This window comes from Lynx canadensis, chromosome B3, assembly GCF_007474595.2.
Source record: "Lynx canadensis isolate LIC74 chromosome B3, mLynCan4.pri.v2, whole genome shotgun sequence".
Classification (NCBI taxonomy): Eukaryota; Metazoa; Chordata; class Mammalia; order Carnivora; family Felidae; genus Lynx; species Lynx canadensis.
This window is the reverse complement of record NC_044308.2, coordinates 2,091,938-2,111,833: the sequence shown is the minus strand read 5'-3', so window position 1 is coordinate 2,111,833 and position 19,896 is coordinate 2,091,938. Positions and strand designations below refer to the sequence as shown.

The 19,896-nt window shown below is 62.6% G+C and overlaps 1 protein-coding gene and 1 long non-coding RNA gene across 3 annotated transcripts in view; both read right to left on the bottom strand.

Moving 5' to 3' along the window:
- IL16 (interleukin 16) overlaps positions 1–19,896 on the bottom strand; it is a 74,494-nt gene that overhangs the window by 2,046 nt on the left and 52,552 nt on the right. Inside the window, exons 11-17 of one of the 2 annotated variants that reach the window (XM_030317238.1) lie at positions 18,237–18,715; positions 14,914–15,058; positions 11,600–12,695; positions 10,068–10,236; positions 7,553–7,654; positions 578–836; positions 221–343 (exon numbers count right to left, since the gene is read on the bottom strand). In XM_030317238.1, coding sequence (XP_030173098.1) covers positions 221–343; positions 578–836; positions 7,553–7,654; positions 10,068–10,236; positions 11,600–12,695; positions 14,914–15,058; positions 18,237–18,715 — 2,373 coding nt within the window. Of the gene's footprint in view, positions 1–220; positions 344–577; positions 837–7,552; positions 7,655–10,067; positions 10,237–11,599; positions 12,696–14,851; positions 15,059–18,236; positions 18,716–19,896 lie in introns of those variants that run through there. The other variant, XM_030317240.1, reaches the window with a different exon arrangement.
- Positions 6,107–7,546, bottom strand: LOC115515435. Its single transcript, XR_003969269.1, has 2 exons — positions 7,214–7,546; positions 6,107–6,953 (listed from the first exon to the last, which is right to left on the bottom strand). It is a non-coding gene; the product is annotated as an uncharacterized LOC115515435 (long non-coding RNA).

Here is a 19,896-nt window from a genome sequence, read left to right as displayed (position 1 = left end):
TCACTGGCGAGGACCCAGGGAAACAGAAGTAGTAAGGGGACGCCCGGGCCAAGGAGAACAGGCAGCAACCGCAGAATCGAGTCCCTAAGTGGCCTGCCTGCCTCCTAGAGGGTGTGGACTTGGAAACAGCCACGGCCCAGAAGGTGCTCAGAGGCCTTCGGGGGCCTGGCCCGCCACTCGCAGCCGGAGGGAACCCCCGAGAGCCAGACGCACAGCTCACCTTTGAAAATCCTGTTCACGGTGAGAGGCTTGTCCCCGAGCAGGGAGCCCTTGCCGCCTTCCAGGCTGAAGCCCAGCCCCGCGGACGTCTTCTCCAGCGTCACCGTGTGCACCGTGGCCTCCGCTGCAGGGGAAGCACGGGGACCGCGTTAGGGACGCCCTCCTCTCCAGGCCGCGCACGCCTGGGCGTCACGCGAGCCCCGCGAAGGCTGCCTGCCGCCCTCGCACGTGCACGGGTAGACACAGACGCGTCTCCTGCAGCCCACGCGTTCTTAGGGCCGCGTCTCACTGAGCAGCCACAGCAGGACTGGCCCCACGTGGCCAGGGGGCTTCCTCCCCCGAGCTGGGGGGCACTTACTGGAATCCCCAGAAACGTCGCTGGCCACAGAAGCCGAGTTTGTAGAATCTGTGGATGAGTTCGGGTCGGGCGCGGCCTCCAGAGCCGGCTTCCGTGTCACAATCACAGCTTGCCTGGGGTCCCGAGCTTGGCGGAGGATGGCCAGGGCGTCGTTGTGCGTGGCCCCTTTGAGGGACTTGCCGTTGATGGAGAGAACCTCGTTGCCCTTCTGAATGGTTCCTTCCTGGGAGGCCAGCCCGTTGGGGAACACTCTGTGCACCTGAAAAGCCACAGGAAGTCAAGACCCAGAAGTCACCGGCGTCAGATCCAGACCCTTCCGGCAGGAAGGTCCCAACCGGTCAGTCAAGGCCTAGAGGCTGCTTAGGGGAAAGAAAATTAAAATAAACGTGTCTCAAACCAGGGCTGCCGGCTCAGGACCTCCTTCGGCGGCCACCCCGAGCAGAGATCACTCAGTGATGGCCGGCCTGGTCCTCAGAACCCTTCCTAACACAGTGTCCTAGACCACATCACCACAATCCCAGTTCCACCTTTCCTTCCCTGCAGCATCACCCCGACTGGTTTCCCTGAAGCCCCGATTCTGTGCCACGTTCACAGGCATTGTATCCGAAAAAACAAAAAAGGTTTCCGAGGTCTGACAAAGTGAAGAACGCCGGAGAAAGCAAAAGTTCTGAAAAACGTCTACACAGCTTAAGAAGGTACTGGAGACCTTGACACCTCCGTAAGAACGGGCAGCGGGATGCAGCGACCCCCGACAGGGTTTCGGTACAGAATCCTCCTCTTCCGGGCAGAAATCCTCGGGCCTCCACCTTCCGCAGAATACGCTTTTTGGAGGAACGCTCACCTGGGAGGTCTGGACATTCTCAGAGCTCCTCCCCCAGAAACGCTGATCCAGTTAAAAGGGACAAGCCAGGGGCGCCTGGGTGGCCAGTCGGTTAAGCGGCCGACTTCGGCCAGGTCACGATCTCGCGGTCCGCGAGTTCGAGCCCCGCGTCGGGCTCTGGGCTGACGGCTCGGAGCCCGGAGCCTGCTTCCGATTCTGTGTCTCCCTCTCTCTCACTCTCCCCTGCTCGTGCTCTCTCTCAAAAATTAGCATTTAGGGGCGCCTGGGTGGCCAGTCGGTTAAGCGTCCGACTTCAGCCAGGTCACGATCTCGCGGTCCGCGAGTTCGAGCCCCGCGTCGGGCTCTGGGCTAACAGCTCAGAGCCTGGAGTCTGTTTCAGATTCTGTGTCTCCCTCTCTCTGACCCTCCCCCGTTCATGCTCTGTCTCTCTCTGTCCCAAAAATAAATAAACGTTAGGGGCGCCTGGGTGGCGCAGTCGGTTAAGCGGCCGACTTCGGCCAGGTCACGATCTCGCGGTCCGCGAGTTCGAGCCCCGCGTCGGGCTCTGGGCTGATGGCTCGGAGCCCGGAGCCTGCTTCCGATTCTGTGTCTCCCTCTCTCTCTGCCCCTCCCCCGTTCATGCTCTGTCTCTCTCTGTCCCAAAAATAAATAAACGTTAGGGGCGCCTGGGTGGCGCTGTCGGTTAAGCGGCCGACTTCGGCTCAGGTCACGATCTCGCGGTCCACGAGTTCGAGCCCCGCGTCGGGCTCTGTGCTAACAGCTCAGAGCCTGGAGTCTGTTTCAGATTCTGTGTCTCCCTCTCTCTGACCCTCCCCCGTTCATGCTCTGTCTCTCTCTGTCCCAAAAATAAATAAACGTTAGGGGCGCCTGGGTGGCGCAGTCGGTTAAGCGGCCGACTTCGGCCAGGTCACGATCTCGCGGTCCGCGAGTTCGAGCCCCGCGTCGGGCTCTGGGCTGACGGCTCGGAGCCCGGAGCCTGCTTCCGATTCTGTGTCTCCCTCTCTCTCACTCTCCCCTGCTCGTGCTCTCTCTCAAAAATTAGCATTTAGGGGCGCCTGGGTGGCCAGTCGGTTAAGCGGCCGACTTCGGCTCAGGTCACGATCTCGCGGTCCGCGAGTTCGAGCCCCGCGTCGGGCTCTGGGCTGACGGCTCGGAGCCCGGAGCCTGCTTCCGATTCTGTGTCTCCCTCTCTCTCACTCTCCCCTGCTCGTGCTCTCTCTCAAAAATTAGCATTTAGGGGCGCCTGGGTGGCCAGTCGGTTAAGCGGCCGACTTCGGCTCAGGTCACGATCTCGCGGTCCGCGAGTTCGAGCCCCGCGTCGGGCTCTGGGCTGACGGCTCGGAGCCTGGAGCCTGTTTCCGATTCTGTGTCTCCCTCTCTCTCTGCCCCTCCCCTGTTCATGCTCTGTCTCTCTCTGTCCCAAAAATAAATAAACGTTAGGGGCGCCTGGGTGGCGCAGTCGGTTAAGCGGCCGACTTCAGCCAGGTCACGATCTCGCGGTCCGCGAGTTCGAGCCCCGCGTCGGGCTCTGGGCTGACGGCTCGGAGCCTGGAGCCTGCTTCCGATTCTGTGTCTCCCTCTCTCTCACTCTTCCCTGCTCGTGCTCTCTCTCAAAAATTAGCATTTAGGGGCGCCTGGGTGGCCAGTCGGTTAAGCGGCCGACTTCAGCCAGGTCACGATCTCGCGGTCCGCGAGTTCGAGCCCCGCGTCGGGCTCTGGGCTGACGGCTCGGAGCCTGGAGCCTGCTTCCGATTCTGTGTCTCCCTCTCTCTCACTCTCCCCTGCTCATGCTCTCTCTCAAAAATTAGCATTTAGGGGCGCCTGGGTGGCCAGTCGGTTAAGCGGCCGACTTCGGCTCAGGTCACGATCTCGCGGTCCGCGAGTTCGAGCCCCGCGTCGGGCTCTGGGCTGACGGCTCGGAGCCCGGAGCCTGCTTCCGATTCTGTGTCTCCCTCTCTCTCACTCTCCCCTGCTCGTGCTCTCTCTCAAAAATTAGCATTTAGGGGCGCCTGGGTGGCCAGTCGGTTAAGCGGCCGACTTCGGCCAGGTCACGATCTCGCGGTCCGCGAGTTCGAGCCCCGCGTCGGGCTCTGGGCTGACGGCTCGGAGCCTGGAGCCTGTTTCCGATTCTGTGTCTCCCTCTCTCTCTGCCCCTCCCCCGTTCATGCTCTGTCTCTCTCTGTCCCAAAAATAAATAAACGTTAGGGGCGCCTGGGTGGCCAGTCGGTTAAGCGGCCGACTTCGGCCAGGTCACGATCTCGCGGTCCGCGAGTTCGAGCCCCGCGTCGGGCTCTGGGCTGATGGCTCGGAGCCCGGAGCCTGTTTCCGATTCTGTGTCTCCCTCTCTCTCTGCCCCTCCCCCGTTCATGCTCTGTCTCTCTCTGTCCCAAAAATAAATAAACGTTAGGGGCGCCTGGGTGGCCAGTCGGTTAAGCGGCCGACTTCAGCCAGGTCACGATCTCGCGGTCCGCGAGTTCGAGCCCCGCGTCGGGCTCTGGGCTGATGGCTCGGAGCCCGGAGCCTGTTTCCGATTCTGTGTCTCCCTCTCTCTCTGCCCCTCCCCCGTTCATGCTCTGTCTCTCTCTGTCCCAAAAATAAATAAACGTTAGGGGCGCCTGGGTGGCGCAGTCGGTTAAGCGGCCGACTTCGGCCAGGTCACGATCTCGCGGTCCGCGAGTTCGAGCCCCGCGTCGGGCTCTGGGCTGATGGCTCGGAGCCCGGAGCCTGTTTCCGATTCTGTGTCTCCCTCTCTCTCTGCCCCTCCCCGTTCATGCTCTGTCTCTCTCTGTCCCAAAAATAAATAAACGTTAGGGGCGCCTGGGTGGCGCAGTCGGTTAAGCGGCCGACTTCGGCCAGGTCACGATCTCGCGGTCCGCGAGTTCGAGCCCCGCGTCGGGCTCTGGGCTGATGGCTCGGAGCCCGGAGCCTGTTTCCGATTCTGTGTCTCCCTCTCTCTCTGCCCCTCCCCCGTTCATGCTCTGTCTCTCTCTGTCCCAAAAATAAATAAACGTTAGGGGCGCCTGGGTGGCCAGTCGGTTAAGCGGCCGACTTCGGCCAGGTCACGATCTCGCGGTCCGCGAGTTCGAGCCCCGCGTCGGGCTCTGGGCTGACGGCTCGGAGCCCGGAGCCTGCTTCCGATTCTGTGTCTCCCTCTCTCTCACTCTCCCCTGCTCGTGCTCTCTCTCAAAAATTAGCATTTAGGGGCGCCTGGGTGGCCAGTCGGTTAAGCGGCCGACTTCGGCTCAGGTCACGATCTCGCGGTCCGCGAGTTCGAGCCCCGCGTCGGGCTCTGGGCTGACGGCTCGGAGCCTGGAGCCTGCTTCCGATTCTGTGTCTCCCTCTCTCTCACTCTCCCCTGCTCGTGCTCTCTCTCAAAAATTAGCATTTAGGGGCGCCTGGGTGGCCAGTCGGTTAAGCGGCCGACTTCGGCTCAGGTCACGATCTCGCGGTCCGCGAGTTCGAGCCCCGCGTCGGGCTCTGGGCTGACGGCTCGGAGCCCGGAGCCTGCTTCCGATTCTGTGTCTCCCTCTCTCTCACTCTCCCCTGCTCGTGCTCTCTCTCAAAAATTAGCATTTAGGGGCGCCTGGGTGGCCAGTCGGTTAAGCGGCCGACTTCGGCTCAGGTCACGATCTCGCGGTCCGCGAGTTCGAGCCCCGCGTCGGGCTCTGGGCTGACGGCTCGGAGCCTGGAGCCTGTTTCCGATTCTGTGTCTCCCTCTCTCTCTGCCCCTCCCCCGTTCATGCTCTGTCTCTCTCTGTCCCAAAAATAAATAAACGTTAGGGGCGCCTGGGTGGCCAGTCGGTTAAGCGGCCGACTTCGGCCAGGTCACGATCTCGCGGTCCGCGAGTTCGAGCCCCGCGTCGGGCTCTGGGCTGATGGCTCGGAGCCCGGAGCCTGTTTCCGATTCTGTGTCTCCCTCTCTCTCTGCCCCTCCCCCGTTCATGCTCTGTCTCTCTCTGTCCCAAAAATAAATAAACGTTAGGGGCGCCTGGGTGGCGCCATCGGTTAAGCGGCCGACTTCGGCTCAGGTCACGATCTCGCGGTCCACGAGTTCGAGCCCCGCGTCGGGCTCTGTGCTAACAGCTCAGAGCCTGGAGTCTGTTTCAGATTCTGTGTCTCCCTCTCTCTGACCCTCCCCCGTTCATGCTCTGTCTCTCTCTGTCCCAAAAATAAATAAACGTTAGGGGCGCCTGGGTGGCGCAGTCGGTTAAGCGTCCGACTTCAGCCAGGTCACGATCTCGCGGTCCGCGAGTTCGAGCCCCGCGTCGGGCTCTGGGCTGATGGCTCGGAGCCTGGAGCCTGCTTCCGATTCTGTGTCTCCCTCTCTCTCTGCCCCTCCCCCGTTCGTGCTCTGTCTCTCTCTGTCCCAAAAATAAATAAACGTTGAAAAAAAAAAAAAAGGGACAAGCCAGTGAGCGCCCAGCATGGCCTTGGCCGTGGACGGTGCTCAGGGTTAGTTCTTTCAATGACTCGGGAAAGGTACAGAGGTGTCCACGCCTGGCCCGCGTGCACCGCTTCCTCCCGGGGTTTGAGCGGCCGCAGCGTCTCAGGCTCGCCGGCCACACGGGGCGGGCAGACGTCGCGACTCGGCAGACAAAGATCCCCAGTGCTATTCCCGCGGGCCGGCTCTCTCATCCCTTCCAACGGAAAGTGGACTGCACAGCCGGGGATCGCGGTCCTCTGCTGTGTGCTCAGTGACAGAAATCGGGCCTCGGTGGTCCCGTGTGCTCTCGTGTGCGGTACAGGGCCTGCTGGCCAAGAAGCGAGTCACCGTTCGCACCCGGGCGACTCCGAGACGCCACCTGCCGGATGAGGAAGTGCACGCGAGTCCGCGTAAAGACCACGCTGAGACGACACGGCCGTCAGGCAGGAGGGCGCTCGGCCTTGGGGCCACGGAGCAGCCAGAAGACGGCGTCGGCGGAAGGGGCGCAGGTGATGCCGGCTGCCGTCTCCGGCTCTCCCCGAGCAGGGGCGAGCCCCCAAGACCCGAAGCCTCGGGACGCAGCCGGGGCTGTGCTCTGCGGATCTTGCCCAGGAGCCGCTCTTTCTTCTTCCCAGCATGGCCCCAATGCCCCAGCCAACCATCGTCGGCCTCTCTGGTGTCCAAGCCAACAACCCCCAACTCTCCAAGTGGGCACAACCGGGGAAGCAGCCTCCTCGACAGAACGCGCCCTCTTCCCAAGGCGCCTTTCCATCCAGGTGAGGCCCCCCCCTGCCTCGTGGCCTGGGCTAGGTATCACGGCCAGGTCGTCAACCTCGAGCCCTGGCGGTGCCAGGGCCTTCCAAAAAGGCCCGGGGTCATAAATCATTCTCGTCTCGACGTTTAGTAGTTGGCACCTTGCTGGTCTACTCGCCCCACACGGGAGACGTCGGACAAGATTTGCTTCGAATTTCTGCTGTCGTTGTTGGCCTGAAATTCCCATAACGTGCAACGAACCATTTTGAAGCGTCCTGTGCAGTGACATTTAGCGGGGTTGGAGGGTTTTTTGGGAAACGCTCCTCCAGACAGGACCTGCAACAATGCAGGCGTTAAACCTTGCGAGATTTCGGGGCGCCTGGGTGGCGCAGTCGGTTAAGCGTCCGACTTCAGCCAGGTCACGATCTCGCGGTCCGTGAGTTCGAGCCCCGCGTCGGGCTCTGGGCTGATGGCTCAGAGCCTGGAGCCTGTTTCCGATTCTGTGTCTCCCTCTCTCTCTGCCCCTCCCCCGTTCATGCTCTGTCTCTCTCTGTCCCAAAAATAAACGTTGAAAAAAAAAAAAAATTTAAAAAAAAAACAAAACAAAACAAAAAAAAACCTTGCGAGATTCCGATCCAGCGGTCCTGGTGGGGCCGAGACCCCTGTGATTTTTCTTAAGGTGATTCCGAATCCTTTTGGCATGTTCACGTTGCCTGGGGTACACGGAGCCCTTCTTCGTTAAATTAAGGATCGAGACGAAGGTAGGCTATGGGGCCACACAGGTGATCGTTACTATGCTTCCTGGGAAGGGTTGGGTCCTGACAGCCCCCCTTCGGAACCCCGCACGGTGGCCTGGTGCCAGGCACTCCTCCGGCCCCCTGTGTGAGCTGGCACGTGTTCTCCCTCCGGGGGCCGCTGCCTCTGGCTCTCACGCACCCCCCAGCGTCGGGCCACTCACCGTGATCACCTTGTTTTCTAGATCCGCTCCTCCCGCCAGGCTGAACCCAAGGCCGGCCCCTTCCTCTTTGTGCAACACGGTGACGTGGATGCTGTCCAATTGCTGTGGAAGGAAACACATACGTTTAAAACGTCTACCGCGCCAGCCTGAGCGGTTTAACGAGCGTGGGACCTCGGGCTGATTTGATCTCGAGCCCCATGGGGCTTGGCCAAGTGCCAAGTGATGTCACCTCCTCAAACCTGTTCCATCATGTGGACAGAGAGGACTGTGCTTTCTGGAGTCCTAGGAAGCTTAGAAGAGAAAAAGCGTGTTATGTCAGGTGCAGTTCCCCTCTCCTCCCCTGGCCGCCCCGCCCTCACCCACACCTGTTCCAACCAGGCCGGGGGCCACTAAGTCGGGGAAACCCAGCGTGTGGGGTGACGCAGCTCTACCATTGCAGCGTGGGGCGAGGCCGGCCCCTGGGACACTGGCAACCCCAGGGGTCACGGCTGTTCTGCAGGGAGCGCTTGCTCCTTCTCTCTTCCTGCTCCTCCTGGGGGTAGAGCAGCACAGGAAGGAACCCAGCGGACTCCCGGCTGCAGCACACGCGCACGCGCAAGCCCACGCACACACGGGCGCCCACAAGAGCCCACTCACACACACCCACAAGAGCCCATACACATGCGCGCGCACAAGAGCCCACGCACACGCGCGTCCGCACACACGCGCGCCCATAAGAACCCATACACACGCGCACCCACGCACACACGGGCGCCTCCAAGAGCCATACACACACGCACACACGCGCGCCCACAAGAGCCCACGCCCACGCGCGCCCACGCCCACGCACGCTGACGCACACACGCGCGCCCCTAAGAGCCCACGCACACGCGCGCGCGCACACACACGTGCGCCCCCACAAGAGCCCACGCACACACGCACGCCCACAAGAGCCCATACACGTGCGCGCCCACGCACACACGCGCACCTCTGCACGCCCACGCACACACGCGCGCCCCTGCACGCACACGCGCCCCTGCACGCACACGCGCCCACAAGAGTCCACGCACACACGCACGCCCACGCACACACATGCTTCCGGCCTGCACGTGGTCTCACAGGAGCCAAAACAATCCTCCTGCGCTGTCTGGAATCAGAGAAGCTCCTTCTGGTCTTGACCCGAGGCCCCAAGCTGAAACGCATACGGGGGGCCGGGCAGACCGCTTACAGGAGCAAACTGTGCAGACGTGAGAGATTTAGGGGTGACGGGAACTGCCGAGGACCAGGCAGCACGTCCCCCCGCCCAAAGGAGCCTGCTACGTGGCCGCGTAGACCCAGCGCTACCCGACCGGTCCCTTTAAGCAAAGAGAGAAGCCGGACAACCGGGTGTCAGTTCAGGTTTCAGAATATTCAGACTATGATGATTTATAACATCCCCACGCAGATCAACGAAAATACACCTGCGCTTCCCCGTGGCTCCCGGCCCACGAGTTGGCCCTCGCTGTGAGGGAACGACCTCACGTGAAGAATCCACTCGCTCTCGCACCACCGGGGCACCTGTCGTGCAGCTGACTCTGTGACCCTTGGGTCTGGAGCCCCCAAGACCCGGAGGGATGAAGGGATCTCACCACCCACCTCCACCCCAGCACTGGCCCGCATCTCCCCACTTTGACCCGAGTATCAGGTTACTGGCCCTGTAAGGGGCCCTCCTCCGGCAGAAAAGCAAATGGTCTCCCGGTGACACCCTGCACAAGACAGCTCTCTGTGTTCTACACACTTTTGCCTGAGCTATTTCATGTGAATAAAGCCCCGGGGGACCATGGTGCCAGGGTACTACGGGTGATGGGTGAGTCGTAGCCCAGGGCGTCTTGTGCGGCTCAGGCTAAGCCACACCCTTGACCTGGAGAATTCCGACTATGATGCCTCCCTAATTGTTGCAGGATCTTGGATGATTCTGGTGCGGAAAGCCTTTGCAGATCTGGGGCAACGCAGGAGGGGGCAAGCCCTTGAGCGCCTGAGCTGAGCGGACCTCAGCTCTGCCTGGCCACTTCCTCTCCACACATCTTGCGGTTGTGCTCAGAAGCCTAAGGGAAGTGGCACTCAGAAGCCTAAGGGAAGTGGGGGCGGGGCCTCACAAGCCCTGGAAGGAGCCCCCTCTCTCGGTGGGCAGGGGAGGTCTCCCGGGTCAGAGCTCGGAAATTCCCGCGACTTACAACAGCACGGTGCCCTGAAGCATCTCCTGGACGTGAACGCCAGGCCGGCAGGCCGTGGGATGTGCACGAGGCACAGAACTTGGGGGCAGAAAACCTCTGTGACCTTGAGCTGAGCTCACCTGGCTCCTTTATAAAATGGCTAAAAAGATGCAAGGAGCCAATGATCGCAAGCACTTTAGAAGCCACCAAGCTCCATTCGAGTGGCGGGTCGGGTCTCGGGGGTCCAGTGAGGCCCTGTCCCGCCCCCACGGGCTCCGACCCCGCTCCGGCCACGGCTCGGAGTACGGCCTTGGTCCCTGCGGGCGCTTGCAAAGGAAGCCTACCTTTAAGGTCGCTTCATCCAGAACCTTCACTTCCTCGATGAGCTTCTTTAATTCCTCGGCGCTCAGCAGGGAGATAACCGATTGGCCAGACTGAGGGGAGCAGTGGTCCCGGCTGTCGGCTTCCGTGGGCTCCCCGAGCCCCTCCGTGTACTCTCTCAGCTCTGAAAGGCTTTCGTACAGACACAGCGCGCGGCACGAATCAGAATATTGATGGGAGCTCACATTTAGCGCATGATCGCTCCGCAGCAGATACGGGGCTGAGCACTGATGTGCCTGCTATTATTTGGCGCAAGAAATCCGAGCAGATGCCGGCACCCCTCCATGACAGCCGTGAGGAAACTGGGGCTCCCCGAGGGTCGACGCCTCGTCTGTGGTCACATGGCTATGGAATGCCCAGATCTGGGACTCACAATCGCAGACCGTGGTGCGTCTGACTCCAGAGTCGGTGTGTCCAAACCTCGGCACCGCCCCCCGGAGCGTAGGGGACGCTTTGGACAATCTGCCCCAACGCTGGCAGCCCCGGGGCCTAGAAACACACTCCCCGCCCTCCGTGACAGCTGTCCCCAGCACCTGCGTGTCCCCCATCGGCACCTGCGTGACCCCCCTCGGCACCGAACGACCACAGACAGCGCCCACACAGCCAGCATCTGGCCTTCCGTTTTCTTCGGAACTCGTTTTGATATTTGTAGCCGGGTTTTTCCAGCTACACCTCATATTTTGCAGGAAACTGTGGTTTCACCGACAGGAAACTACGGCTCCCTCTGGCTGGCAGACCTTTACCGCCAGCAGGGGGAGACGTCCCGCGGCAGTAAATTCCAACGGGGAGCCTCGGCGAGAGCTCCCGGCCGGGCACCCTCAACGTTACGGGGTACCTCCACAGCTGCCCGCTCTGGCTAGCGACCCGTGCGTCGGTCTGGCCGTCTAGACCCTGCTCTCAGTGTTTCCAGGGTCACCCCTGCCCCTTCCCAGGCTGTCTGCAGCGGCTGCCACACAAGACGTCAGGGTCAGCGGGTCCCAAGCACTTCTGGGCAGTATCAGAGTAAGAAGTAAAGCCGGGCAAACGCAGACATGTTCTGATCCGGGACGGGACCGTGGGGAGACCCCCTCCTAATCTCAACTGAAGAGCGAACTGAGGGGGCCAGGGAGTCAGCGCCGGAGCCGGACCCCCCGGCACCCGGTTCCGGGGGCCTGAACCCCCGTGGAGGGTGGGCCTGGATTCCTTCCGGGGCGGGGAGGGGGGCGGTCGTCACCTCCCGGCTCCGGTCTGGCCTTCCCGAGCAGGAGCATTCGCTTTCCAAACCTCCGTGGGCCACCGGCACCTCCCCCGACCCCATCCCTCCCAGAACAGGTGCCGTGAGACTCCTCCTTCGCAGGGAACGTGTAACGCTCACGCACACGCACAGAAAAGAGCAGGCAGGACGGCCCTTCGGTACCCCCGAGACCAAGTTTCAAGGACACGCGCGGTTGCGAGAGAAAGGACGATGGGGAAGCAGAGAAGACGGGAGGGGGAGGCGGGCACCGGCCGTACTCACTTGAGGGAGAACCCCATGTCCGAGGCAGGCGGTTCTGCAGCACTGCTCGCGGCCGGGGCGTCGCTGGCCGACGACGCGGGACAGCCCCCGTCCTTGGGGGCGCAGGCAGCCTGGCCCCAGGAGACAGAGGACGGGAGGCACAGCAAGGACTTCATGACAGCCGACGACACCCGGCTACTGATGGAGTAGAGCTGACTGGTCTTCTCGCCCGGCGGCTTCACCTCGCAGGACTGGGTCCTGGACAGCGGGAAGCTTCGTGCCCGCTGGCCAGGCACCTTGACCACCGGGCCTCGAGGTTCCTCCGCGTGTGTCGACAGCAGCCTCAGGAGAGGGTCGGGGTCAGGGAGGGGGGCTTTCTGGCTGGACTGCCGTCCCGGGAGAGGGGACCCCGACGCGCCCGGGTCCCCGGGCTCGGGGTGGGGGGGGGGGCCCCGCGGCACCTGCTCTCGCTCTGGTTGCTGCTGCTGCTCGGAGGTGGGGGCGGCCCCTCGCCCCGAGAGGCCAGAAAGCCGACCTCCCTCTCGCTCCCCCGGGGGCCGTGCTGCCTCCCCGACGGAGGCCTCGAGGCTCGCTCCCTGGGCTCCTCTGCCGGGCAGCTGACAGGAGCCGAAAGTCTCAAAAGAGCTGATTCTCTGCCTGATGGAGGAGAAGGCCCGCGTGGGTGGCCCCGGGGGGCGCTCCCTGGAAGCAGGTGCCGGCTGGGCGGGGGAGGCCGGGTCGGGCGGCCGCCTCGGGTCCGCAGCACGCGTCCTCAGACTTTTCAAGCTGTGGCGGAACCAGGCCGGCTTGGGGGCCACGGGAGGACCCTTCTTCACGGTGCCGCTGTCCACCGACTTGCAGACCTTGGGGGCAGCCCCGGTGGCGCCCGGCTCCGGCGGGGTCCCGTCCGGGCGGCCCTGCACCCTGTCTTCTTCGCCCAGACTGGCACCGGGCTGCAGCGGCCTGTGGCCGTGGCCGTCACTCATGATGGGGCTGAACAGGTTCTTGATGCAGTCGGAAATTCTCACCCAGGGCTCTTCGGCCGCGATGTCGAGGCTATAGTCCATCCGGGCCTGCCTCTTGAGGAGCGGGTGTTTCACCGGGGACGTTGGGACCCCTGCAGCGCGGAAACATTGCCCCTGAGTTCTAGTCTCACAGCGAGACGCCAAGGAGGCCTCGGGGGCTGGGGGGGACGGTGAGTACCCACGCTGGGCCCTGGGGGGTAAGCCCCCACTAGCAACCCCTGCAGAACGAGAGTTAGCTTCTCAGCATTTCAGGGCCGGACACGTTTGCAGGGCGCCTCTGGGCCTCTGTCTGGCATCTCACAACTGAGGAATCCAGCATTCGGGAGAGTAAGGGACCGCCTGCTGGCCCAGCCAGGGCGAGACCCCAACCGCTGGTTCCTTGTGCCCTTTCCGCGGCTCCAAGCAGCCCGCCAGCAAGCCGTCACAAATGGAAAAGCCAAAGCAATTTGCCTACCTTCCCAGCTTTTCAGCCCCAGCTCACGGATTGGTGGCCGTATCCGGTTCGGACCGCCCGCCTCGTTAAGAAGCAGCGAGGACGGGCCTTCAGAGGGGGCGCACCCGGCCACCTTGGTTCTCCGCCCCCCTCGCCGGTCAGCGTCTTACATATTTGCGCATCCCTTCTGGAAGGCTGGGGATGCTGTCTTACCCAAGGACAGAGGGAGGCCGGCCTCCGAGCCCCACACAGCAACAAGGCCAAGTGGACGGGCGACCCTTCCGTGGCCCCCAGGCCCGCCCTTTCCCTGGTTAAGAGGCTGTGACTCTGGATTTGCGCTCTGGGGAGGAGGGGGGTGAGGGGTGACACGGCCCAGGGTGAGGAGGACTGACCCTTGCTCTCCCCTCGTCCCAGTGCCCAGCTTCAACAAAAACAGACCGTGGGAGCATTAGTTGAGCCCCAAAGATACCAGAGGCGCCCCGCACAGTTGGGAAGACGTGCGTGGTTACTGCCGACTCCAGGGCTCTGCCGAGGGGGCCCGGCCCTCCCTGCCCGGTTCGGGTTCTGCATTCGAAAGTCGCTCTGCTGCAAAGGGCTGTCAGAGGCTCCGTGGTCAGAGCGTCCGCCCGCAAGCCCTCTGCACGCTGGGGTGAGGCTCTCTTGCAGGCAGAGCACCGAGGCGTTCCCTACCGTGTTCCTCTATCGGGGTGACTAAGGGAAGGCGGAGTGCGGGGGGAGCCGGCAGCCGTGGGGCACCTGCTCCGGGCGAGACGGGCCAGACGTTCCCACCCATAACGCCCCCCGACCCTCCAGGAGCCCATTCGTGTACTTTTCACGTAGCGCTTCTCAGACAGGGAAGCCATCTGTGTGGCTTGTAGCCTACAGATTTGTTTCTCTGCCACTAGCGGGGGCTCCTTGGTGGCAGGAGCGGGTCAGCCCCCTGTCTCTGTCCCCCCGCCCCTCCCTCCATCCAGCACCTGGCACTGAGCCACACAAAGCCAGCGTGCAATGCACGTCTTGCTGATGAGTGGTTGCAGCTCAGAAAGGCAAAGAGGGCTGTCCGGAGGGGCAGAGCCGGGTGTCCCACGGGGGTCTTCCTGACCCCAGGTCCTGTGCCCGTTCTAGCAGGCCACAGGCTGCCACCACACACGAAGCCCACGTCTCAGCAATGGCAGGGCCGCCACGCGAGCACAGCCACCCCCACGGGCACAGCGCCCGCCAGCAGGGCCAAGCTGCCCTCAGCCGGGACGGGCTGGACGCTGTGTGTGACAGCTGGTCACCCTCTGTCCCCCAGCTGACTGCCCACTGCATCGTCAGCCTGACCACGAGCTCCCCAGCCCAGCAGTGACCCCCTGTCCTGCCGCCCGGGCGCCCCAGGGCTCCCGCCTGCTGGTCAGCCTGAGTGCAGCTGCTGTGTCCATGCTTAGGGTCAGAACCCTACGTTTCCGGGGCCAGAACCCCCCCCTCCCAGGGTCAAAACCACCCTTCCCCGGGGTCAGAACCCCTATCCTCGGGGTCAGAACCCTACATCCCCGGGGTCAGAACCCTCATCCTTGGGGTCGGAAGCCCCTCCCCAGGGTCAGAACCCTCCCTCCCTGGGATCAGAACCCTACATCCCCGGGGTCAAAACCCCCCCTCCCCAGGGTCAGAACCACCCCTCCCCGGGGTCAGAACCCTACATCCCCGGGGTCAAAACCCCCCCTCCCCAGGGTCAGAACCCTACATCCCCGGGGTCAGAACCCTACATCCCCAGGGTCAGAACCCCCTGTCCCTGGGGCCAGAACCTCCAACCTCAGGCCAAACCCACAATCTTACCTCATTCCCTGGACCTTTACCCGAGAGGTCCTTCCTTCCAGAAGACCGAAACGAAAGCCTACCTGGGCTGGCTCCTCTCCTCCCCGGCTCGGCCTCCGAGGACGGGCCCGCCGCGGGCCCCTGGCAGCAGGCGAGGGCGCGGGGGGCTCTCCCCGCCGTGTCTTCCTGCCCTGGTGGCCGAGGCGCTGGCGGCAGCCCGCTGGCTTCCTGTAGCGTAAACAGGAAGTGAGGCCACGTGGAGACGGTGGCCTCCGGCCGTCAGAACGCAAGGTGCACCCGGGCCGGAGAGCCCCCCGAGGTGCTCCCACCACAGGCTCCCCGGCGCCCTGGGCCGCCCGCGTCGTCGGAGGCCCACCTCCAGGGCACACCCCTCCTTACGGACCGTGAAGCCCCCCCCCCCGGCCCCCCGGACAGGGACAAGAAGCAGGGGTGTGGAAGGAGCCTGGCCCCGCCACATTTGCCCCTGCAGCCAGCCGGGCCACGGCCCCGGGAGGGGAGGGCACGGGGGGCCGCCAGTCTTAGGACAAAATGGGAGTCGATCGCCTTCTGCACCGTTATGCGCAGTGATGTTTCGTAAGCGCGTTGGGAGGGCAACGGAGCCTGGGGAGGGACGACCCGAGCCATCGCCTGCCCCTGCAGCACCTGCCCTGGCCCCGCGTCCGCCCAGGCGGACGTGTTGTCCCCACCGAGCCCAACGCGGTCCCGGGCTCCCTCACGAAACAGCCTCGGGACGAGGCGGACGGGGCCCCACGCGCCCGTCTACCACCTGCCCGGAGTTTGCCTGTCCGCGCGGCACCGACGAGATGCTCCTGGGGCCCAGAGGAAGCAGAGAGCTGAAGGGGGCTTCCCAGAGAACTGCTTTCTGTCTGGTTCTCGAACAAAGAGTGAGAATTTTCCAGGCAGAGAAGCAGAACAAGAGCGCTCCAGAGAGCTGGACACCCGCGGGGAGAGCAACAGCAAGATGCCAGCCGCGACAAGAAGAAGGACAAGAGAGGGGTCACCAGGGCGATGCCGTGGCCGCCTCTGTGTCCTCTCGGTCCCGAGTCAGGCAGATGGCCAGCTGGCTATTGGACAAGGCCACAGGCTTCCTCCCGGGACAAAGGACGGAACAAACGCATCGCCTGGGACTAAAACAGAAACGGCAAACGTCTGGGGCCCAAGACTAACACCTACGTGGGCAATGAACGGTCTTCGAGAACGTGAGGGCTACCAGAGTGAGAAGTGTGTTCGCAAAGCATCGCCCCCGCCCAAGGTCCCGGTCAGAGAATGGAGCTTGGGGAGAGACCAACCAACCCCGGGGTCAGTGCGCTCCTTGAACTAGACCTTTGAAGGAGCAAGGCTTGGCCATGGCGTTCAAAGCTTTACGTACCAGGCGGGTGGCTAGAACTTAGCTTCGCTCCTCTGGGGGCTCCTCAAGGTGACACTTGTCCCTGTCCACGAGCTGCTGACAGTGTTACAGGCTGATACTCAGGTACCGAGCCCAGTACTCAGAGCAGACACAGACCTCGCCTGTTGTTTTCATTGTCCCTTCTGCGAGGGAGGTGCTTTTTTATTTATTTTTTCTTAAATAGCCCCTGAATTCAGTTCACTTTTACTCACGTTTTCCTCCAAGGGGTCTTCCCTAGCACGGTGCTCGGCAGGCGAGGGAGAGAGAGGGGAAGGGAGGAGAAAAGCGTGGGCTTACAGGGGAGACGGGGGGCGGGGATTTCAGTGATGGTTTGAGCTCATTAGATAGGAGAGAATTGGTCTCCCCGAGGTCATTTTGGTTGTGGAAGTTAAGTCCCCGTGAGTTACAGGATGGGTGAGGTTTGGGGGTCGTCCTGGGGAGGAAGGACTGCAGGGGGGCGGGGCGGGGGAGAAAAGGACAGACAGATATTGTACACTGGGGCCACGGAGGGACACATCCAGTGAGAAGCCCCCAGAAACCGTCGAGGGAACTTGAAGAGTGACATCTAGCTTTGCGTCCTGGTTTTGCCATTTCTCTGCACCCTGCCCCTGTCCTGGCAAAGCCGCCCCCCCCTTTTCTCCAGGAACAAAGCAAAGAGCCTGGCACCTCAGCCTGTCTGTCCCTCATCCGCCCTTCTGGACCCACAGGGAAATGCGACATTTGCCTACGGGGGGCGGGGCGGGGGGGACCGGACCCACCTGGACAAGCCCACCAGGTGTGGCTAGGGCAGCCACATCCTGCAGCTCTCCGCGGGACCGTGCTTCCTCCTTCCGTCCCTGTCACCCTCCCTCTCAGAACCTTCCTCCCCCACCTGCCCACCCCACCGCTCCGGCGGGGGGCCTTCCCTTCCCGGAGTCTGTCATCAGCCCCAGTCACAGACGGGCGGAGGAGTGTCCCGGGGCCCCACGCCCACCTGCCCGGCCAAGGCGGGGATGTGACAGGCAGCGTAGCTGGGGGCCGACCCACTGGCGGTGGGAGCTTGCGCTCGGTCCACTCTTTTCGTGGTTGGGGCCCTCCCCTCCGGGTGGGGTAGGGCTGAACTGGGGTGAGGCACCCGCAGTGCTCAAGGGAGGAGAAAAGCGTGGGCTTACAGGGGAGACGGGGGGCGGGGATTTCAGTGATGGTTTGAGCTCATTAGATAGGAGAGAATTGGTCTCCCGGTGCTCGACGGTGCTCCCGGCCGTCGGTCCGCCTTCCCCTACGGGGCGGCGAGGGGCAGAGGAAGGAAACTGAGGTCCTGAACAGATGTAATGGAGGGACAATCACAGCGATGACGCTCATGCACCTGAGGTTTGCTAGGTGGCTCCGTTTAATGGGCACCACAGCCCTCGCCGGGAGCCACTATACAGCCCCAGCGAACAGCTAAGGAAACTGAGGCTCCGAGAGCTTGGGATCCCCCCCCAAGCCGCACCTACGAGGAAGTGGGTGGGCAGAGCTGATCGGGAAAGAAGCCCGAAACAGTTTCTCGCCGTCCCATGGGTCGACTTGCTAATGACAGACGCCAGCTAGCTCTTGGCCACTTCGAGCCTCACGGTAAGCCAATCTCCCAGCAAAAGCACCACGCCTGAAGAAGCGTGTGCGAAACACCCCCTGCCCGCCCGGCACGGAACGGCCTTCTGGGGGCGCTGCTGCACTCCATCGTAAATTCCAGTATATTTTGGAAGGGAGCCCGGAGGCCAGCAGCAGGAACAGGGCTTCAGTTCTGGGCCCGGCAAGCCTCGAGTCCTTGCACAGGCAGCCCTGGGCTTGAGCTGAGCCCCTTCTCTCTGACGGAGCAGGAGAAACCTTCCCTCCCCGGGGCCACCACTGCTGCTTGGTGCTTGCTCGGGAACCACCGCGCAAAAAAGCGAAATTGAAACAACCAACAGCAACCGAAAAACCAACCGCTCCTCCCGGCTCTGGCGCTCGAGAGAACATCCGACCCGTCCGGCCCCTCACCTGGCCACACGCCGGCAAAGTGGGCCCAGAAGGGCATGGGGAGTTCTCTCTCTCTTCCAGACTCTTCTGAGGGTCGCTGTCACTTTTAAAGTATTTTCTGGGCGGAGGCTTGGGCTTGGAGGTTGTGGGTTTTCTCACCAAAATCTCGAAGGATTTCTTCAGTCTCAGCGGTGGGTGGCTGTGCGGGAACCCAGGGCGGGGCGGGCTCTCCTGGGGCGGCCGGGACGGAGCCACGGGAAGCGTCCCCGGCTCCTGCACTGGGGACAGGCTCGGGCTGGGCGCGTGGACTTCTGGGTCGGAAGGCTGCTGCTCGCTGCCGCTGACGGGGCTTCCCCCGGGGGACCCGGACACGTAGCTGCTGTCGCTGCTGGAACGGATCATGACCTTCTGAGCCCTGCGATTAGGGGCTGCTGAGTTCCTCTCTCTCTCCTTCTCCAAGGTCGGCCGCCCATGCCAGCTGCTCTCCAGCCTCGGGACACCTGCAGGGGAAGCACGAGGAACCCCCACAGCTGGGCTTGGGAGGCAAACGCACCCTTGGCCGCGCTCCCGACCGCCCCGGGCTGCACGCTGCACCCCGGGCTGTCTGCTTCCCACCTGAGGTCACTGGGGATTTGGAGCCCGGCCGTCTCGGGTTTGTCCCAGAAAAGCTGTATGACTCCAGCTTGGGAAAATCCCTCAACCTGAGTCTCCGTGTGATGGGCACGGAGACGTGTCCCCAACTTGCCCGTCAAAGAAGGGCTTGCTGTCCCATCTGTGGAAGGGCTGGTGGCAGATGCCTGCCACTGTCCTCCCCTCTAGGGACTGCCTACGGGAGCTGTCTCCCCAAGGCGACCTCGCGTCCGATGACCGACGGAGATGGGCTGCAAAGGGGGGGTGGGCGGGAGCGCCTGCCACCAAACCAGACAATTCTAACGTGTCTTTTAGCTCCACAGTTCCAGGGCTGAAGCTGGCATCTCAGCTCACCTCCTCCCTCTGCCCAGCCCTCTTCTCTCCTCCCCTCCACGGGCTCCGACCCCTTGGACCCCTCCGAGATAGCACCCTGCATGCCAAGCTGGCCTCCTGGGAAACCCAACCAGCAAAAGTCCATCTTTTCACTGTAAAATGGGGATAATAATTATAGGGTCACCGAGCTTGTTTGGGGGCTCAGCATCAAAGAGAGAGAGGACACCGGCCAGTGTGCGTTGAGCCTTATAGCAAGAGGATACCATTTCCTCCAGCTGAGGACGAATCGACAGCTTCAGGACCACACTTTCTTAGCCATAGTACCCTTTCTCTTCCCTCCCATCCAGCCTTTCTTCCTGGGTCATCCCCGCACACACACCCATTCTCAGCACCGCGTCCGTCCACACAATCCTGAGAGGCCCTATTCTGTAGCGGCAAACCACCCCCCGTGTGTTTCTTTTCTACAATCAGAGCTCAAAGGAGTGGGAGCAGACTGAGACCCAGCCTCTTGCTCAGATTCCAGCTCATTCCGGAAGGCCAGGAGAGCGAGGAGAGCCCCGTGGAAGAGAATCCTAGACCTTAGGAGAAAACCAAAGTCAGCCAAGCTCACGGTTTGAATCCTCGATGAAGAACAAGATTTCTTTTGCTTTTTCCTGGTCATAAAATAATGCAGCCTCATTAGAAGGAACTCGGCCCCAAAAAGAAAGAAATGGAAGTG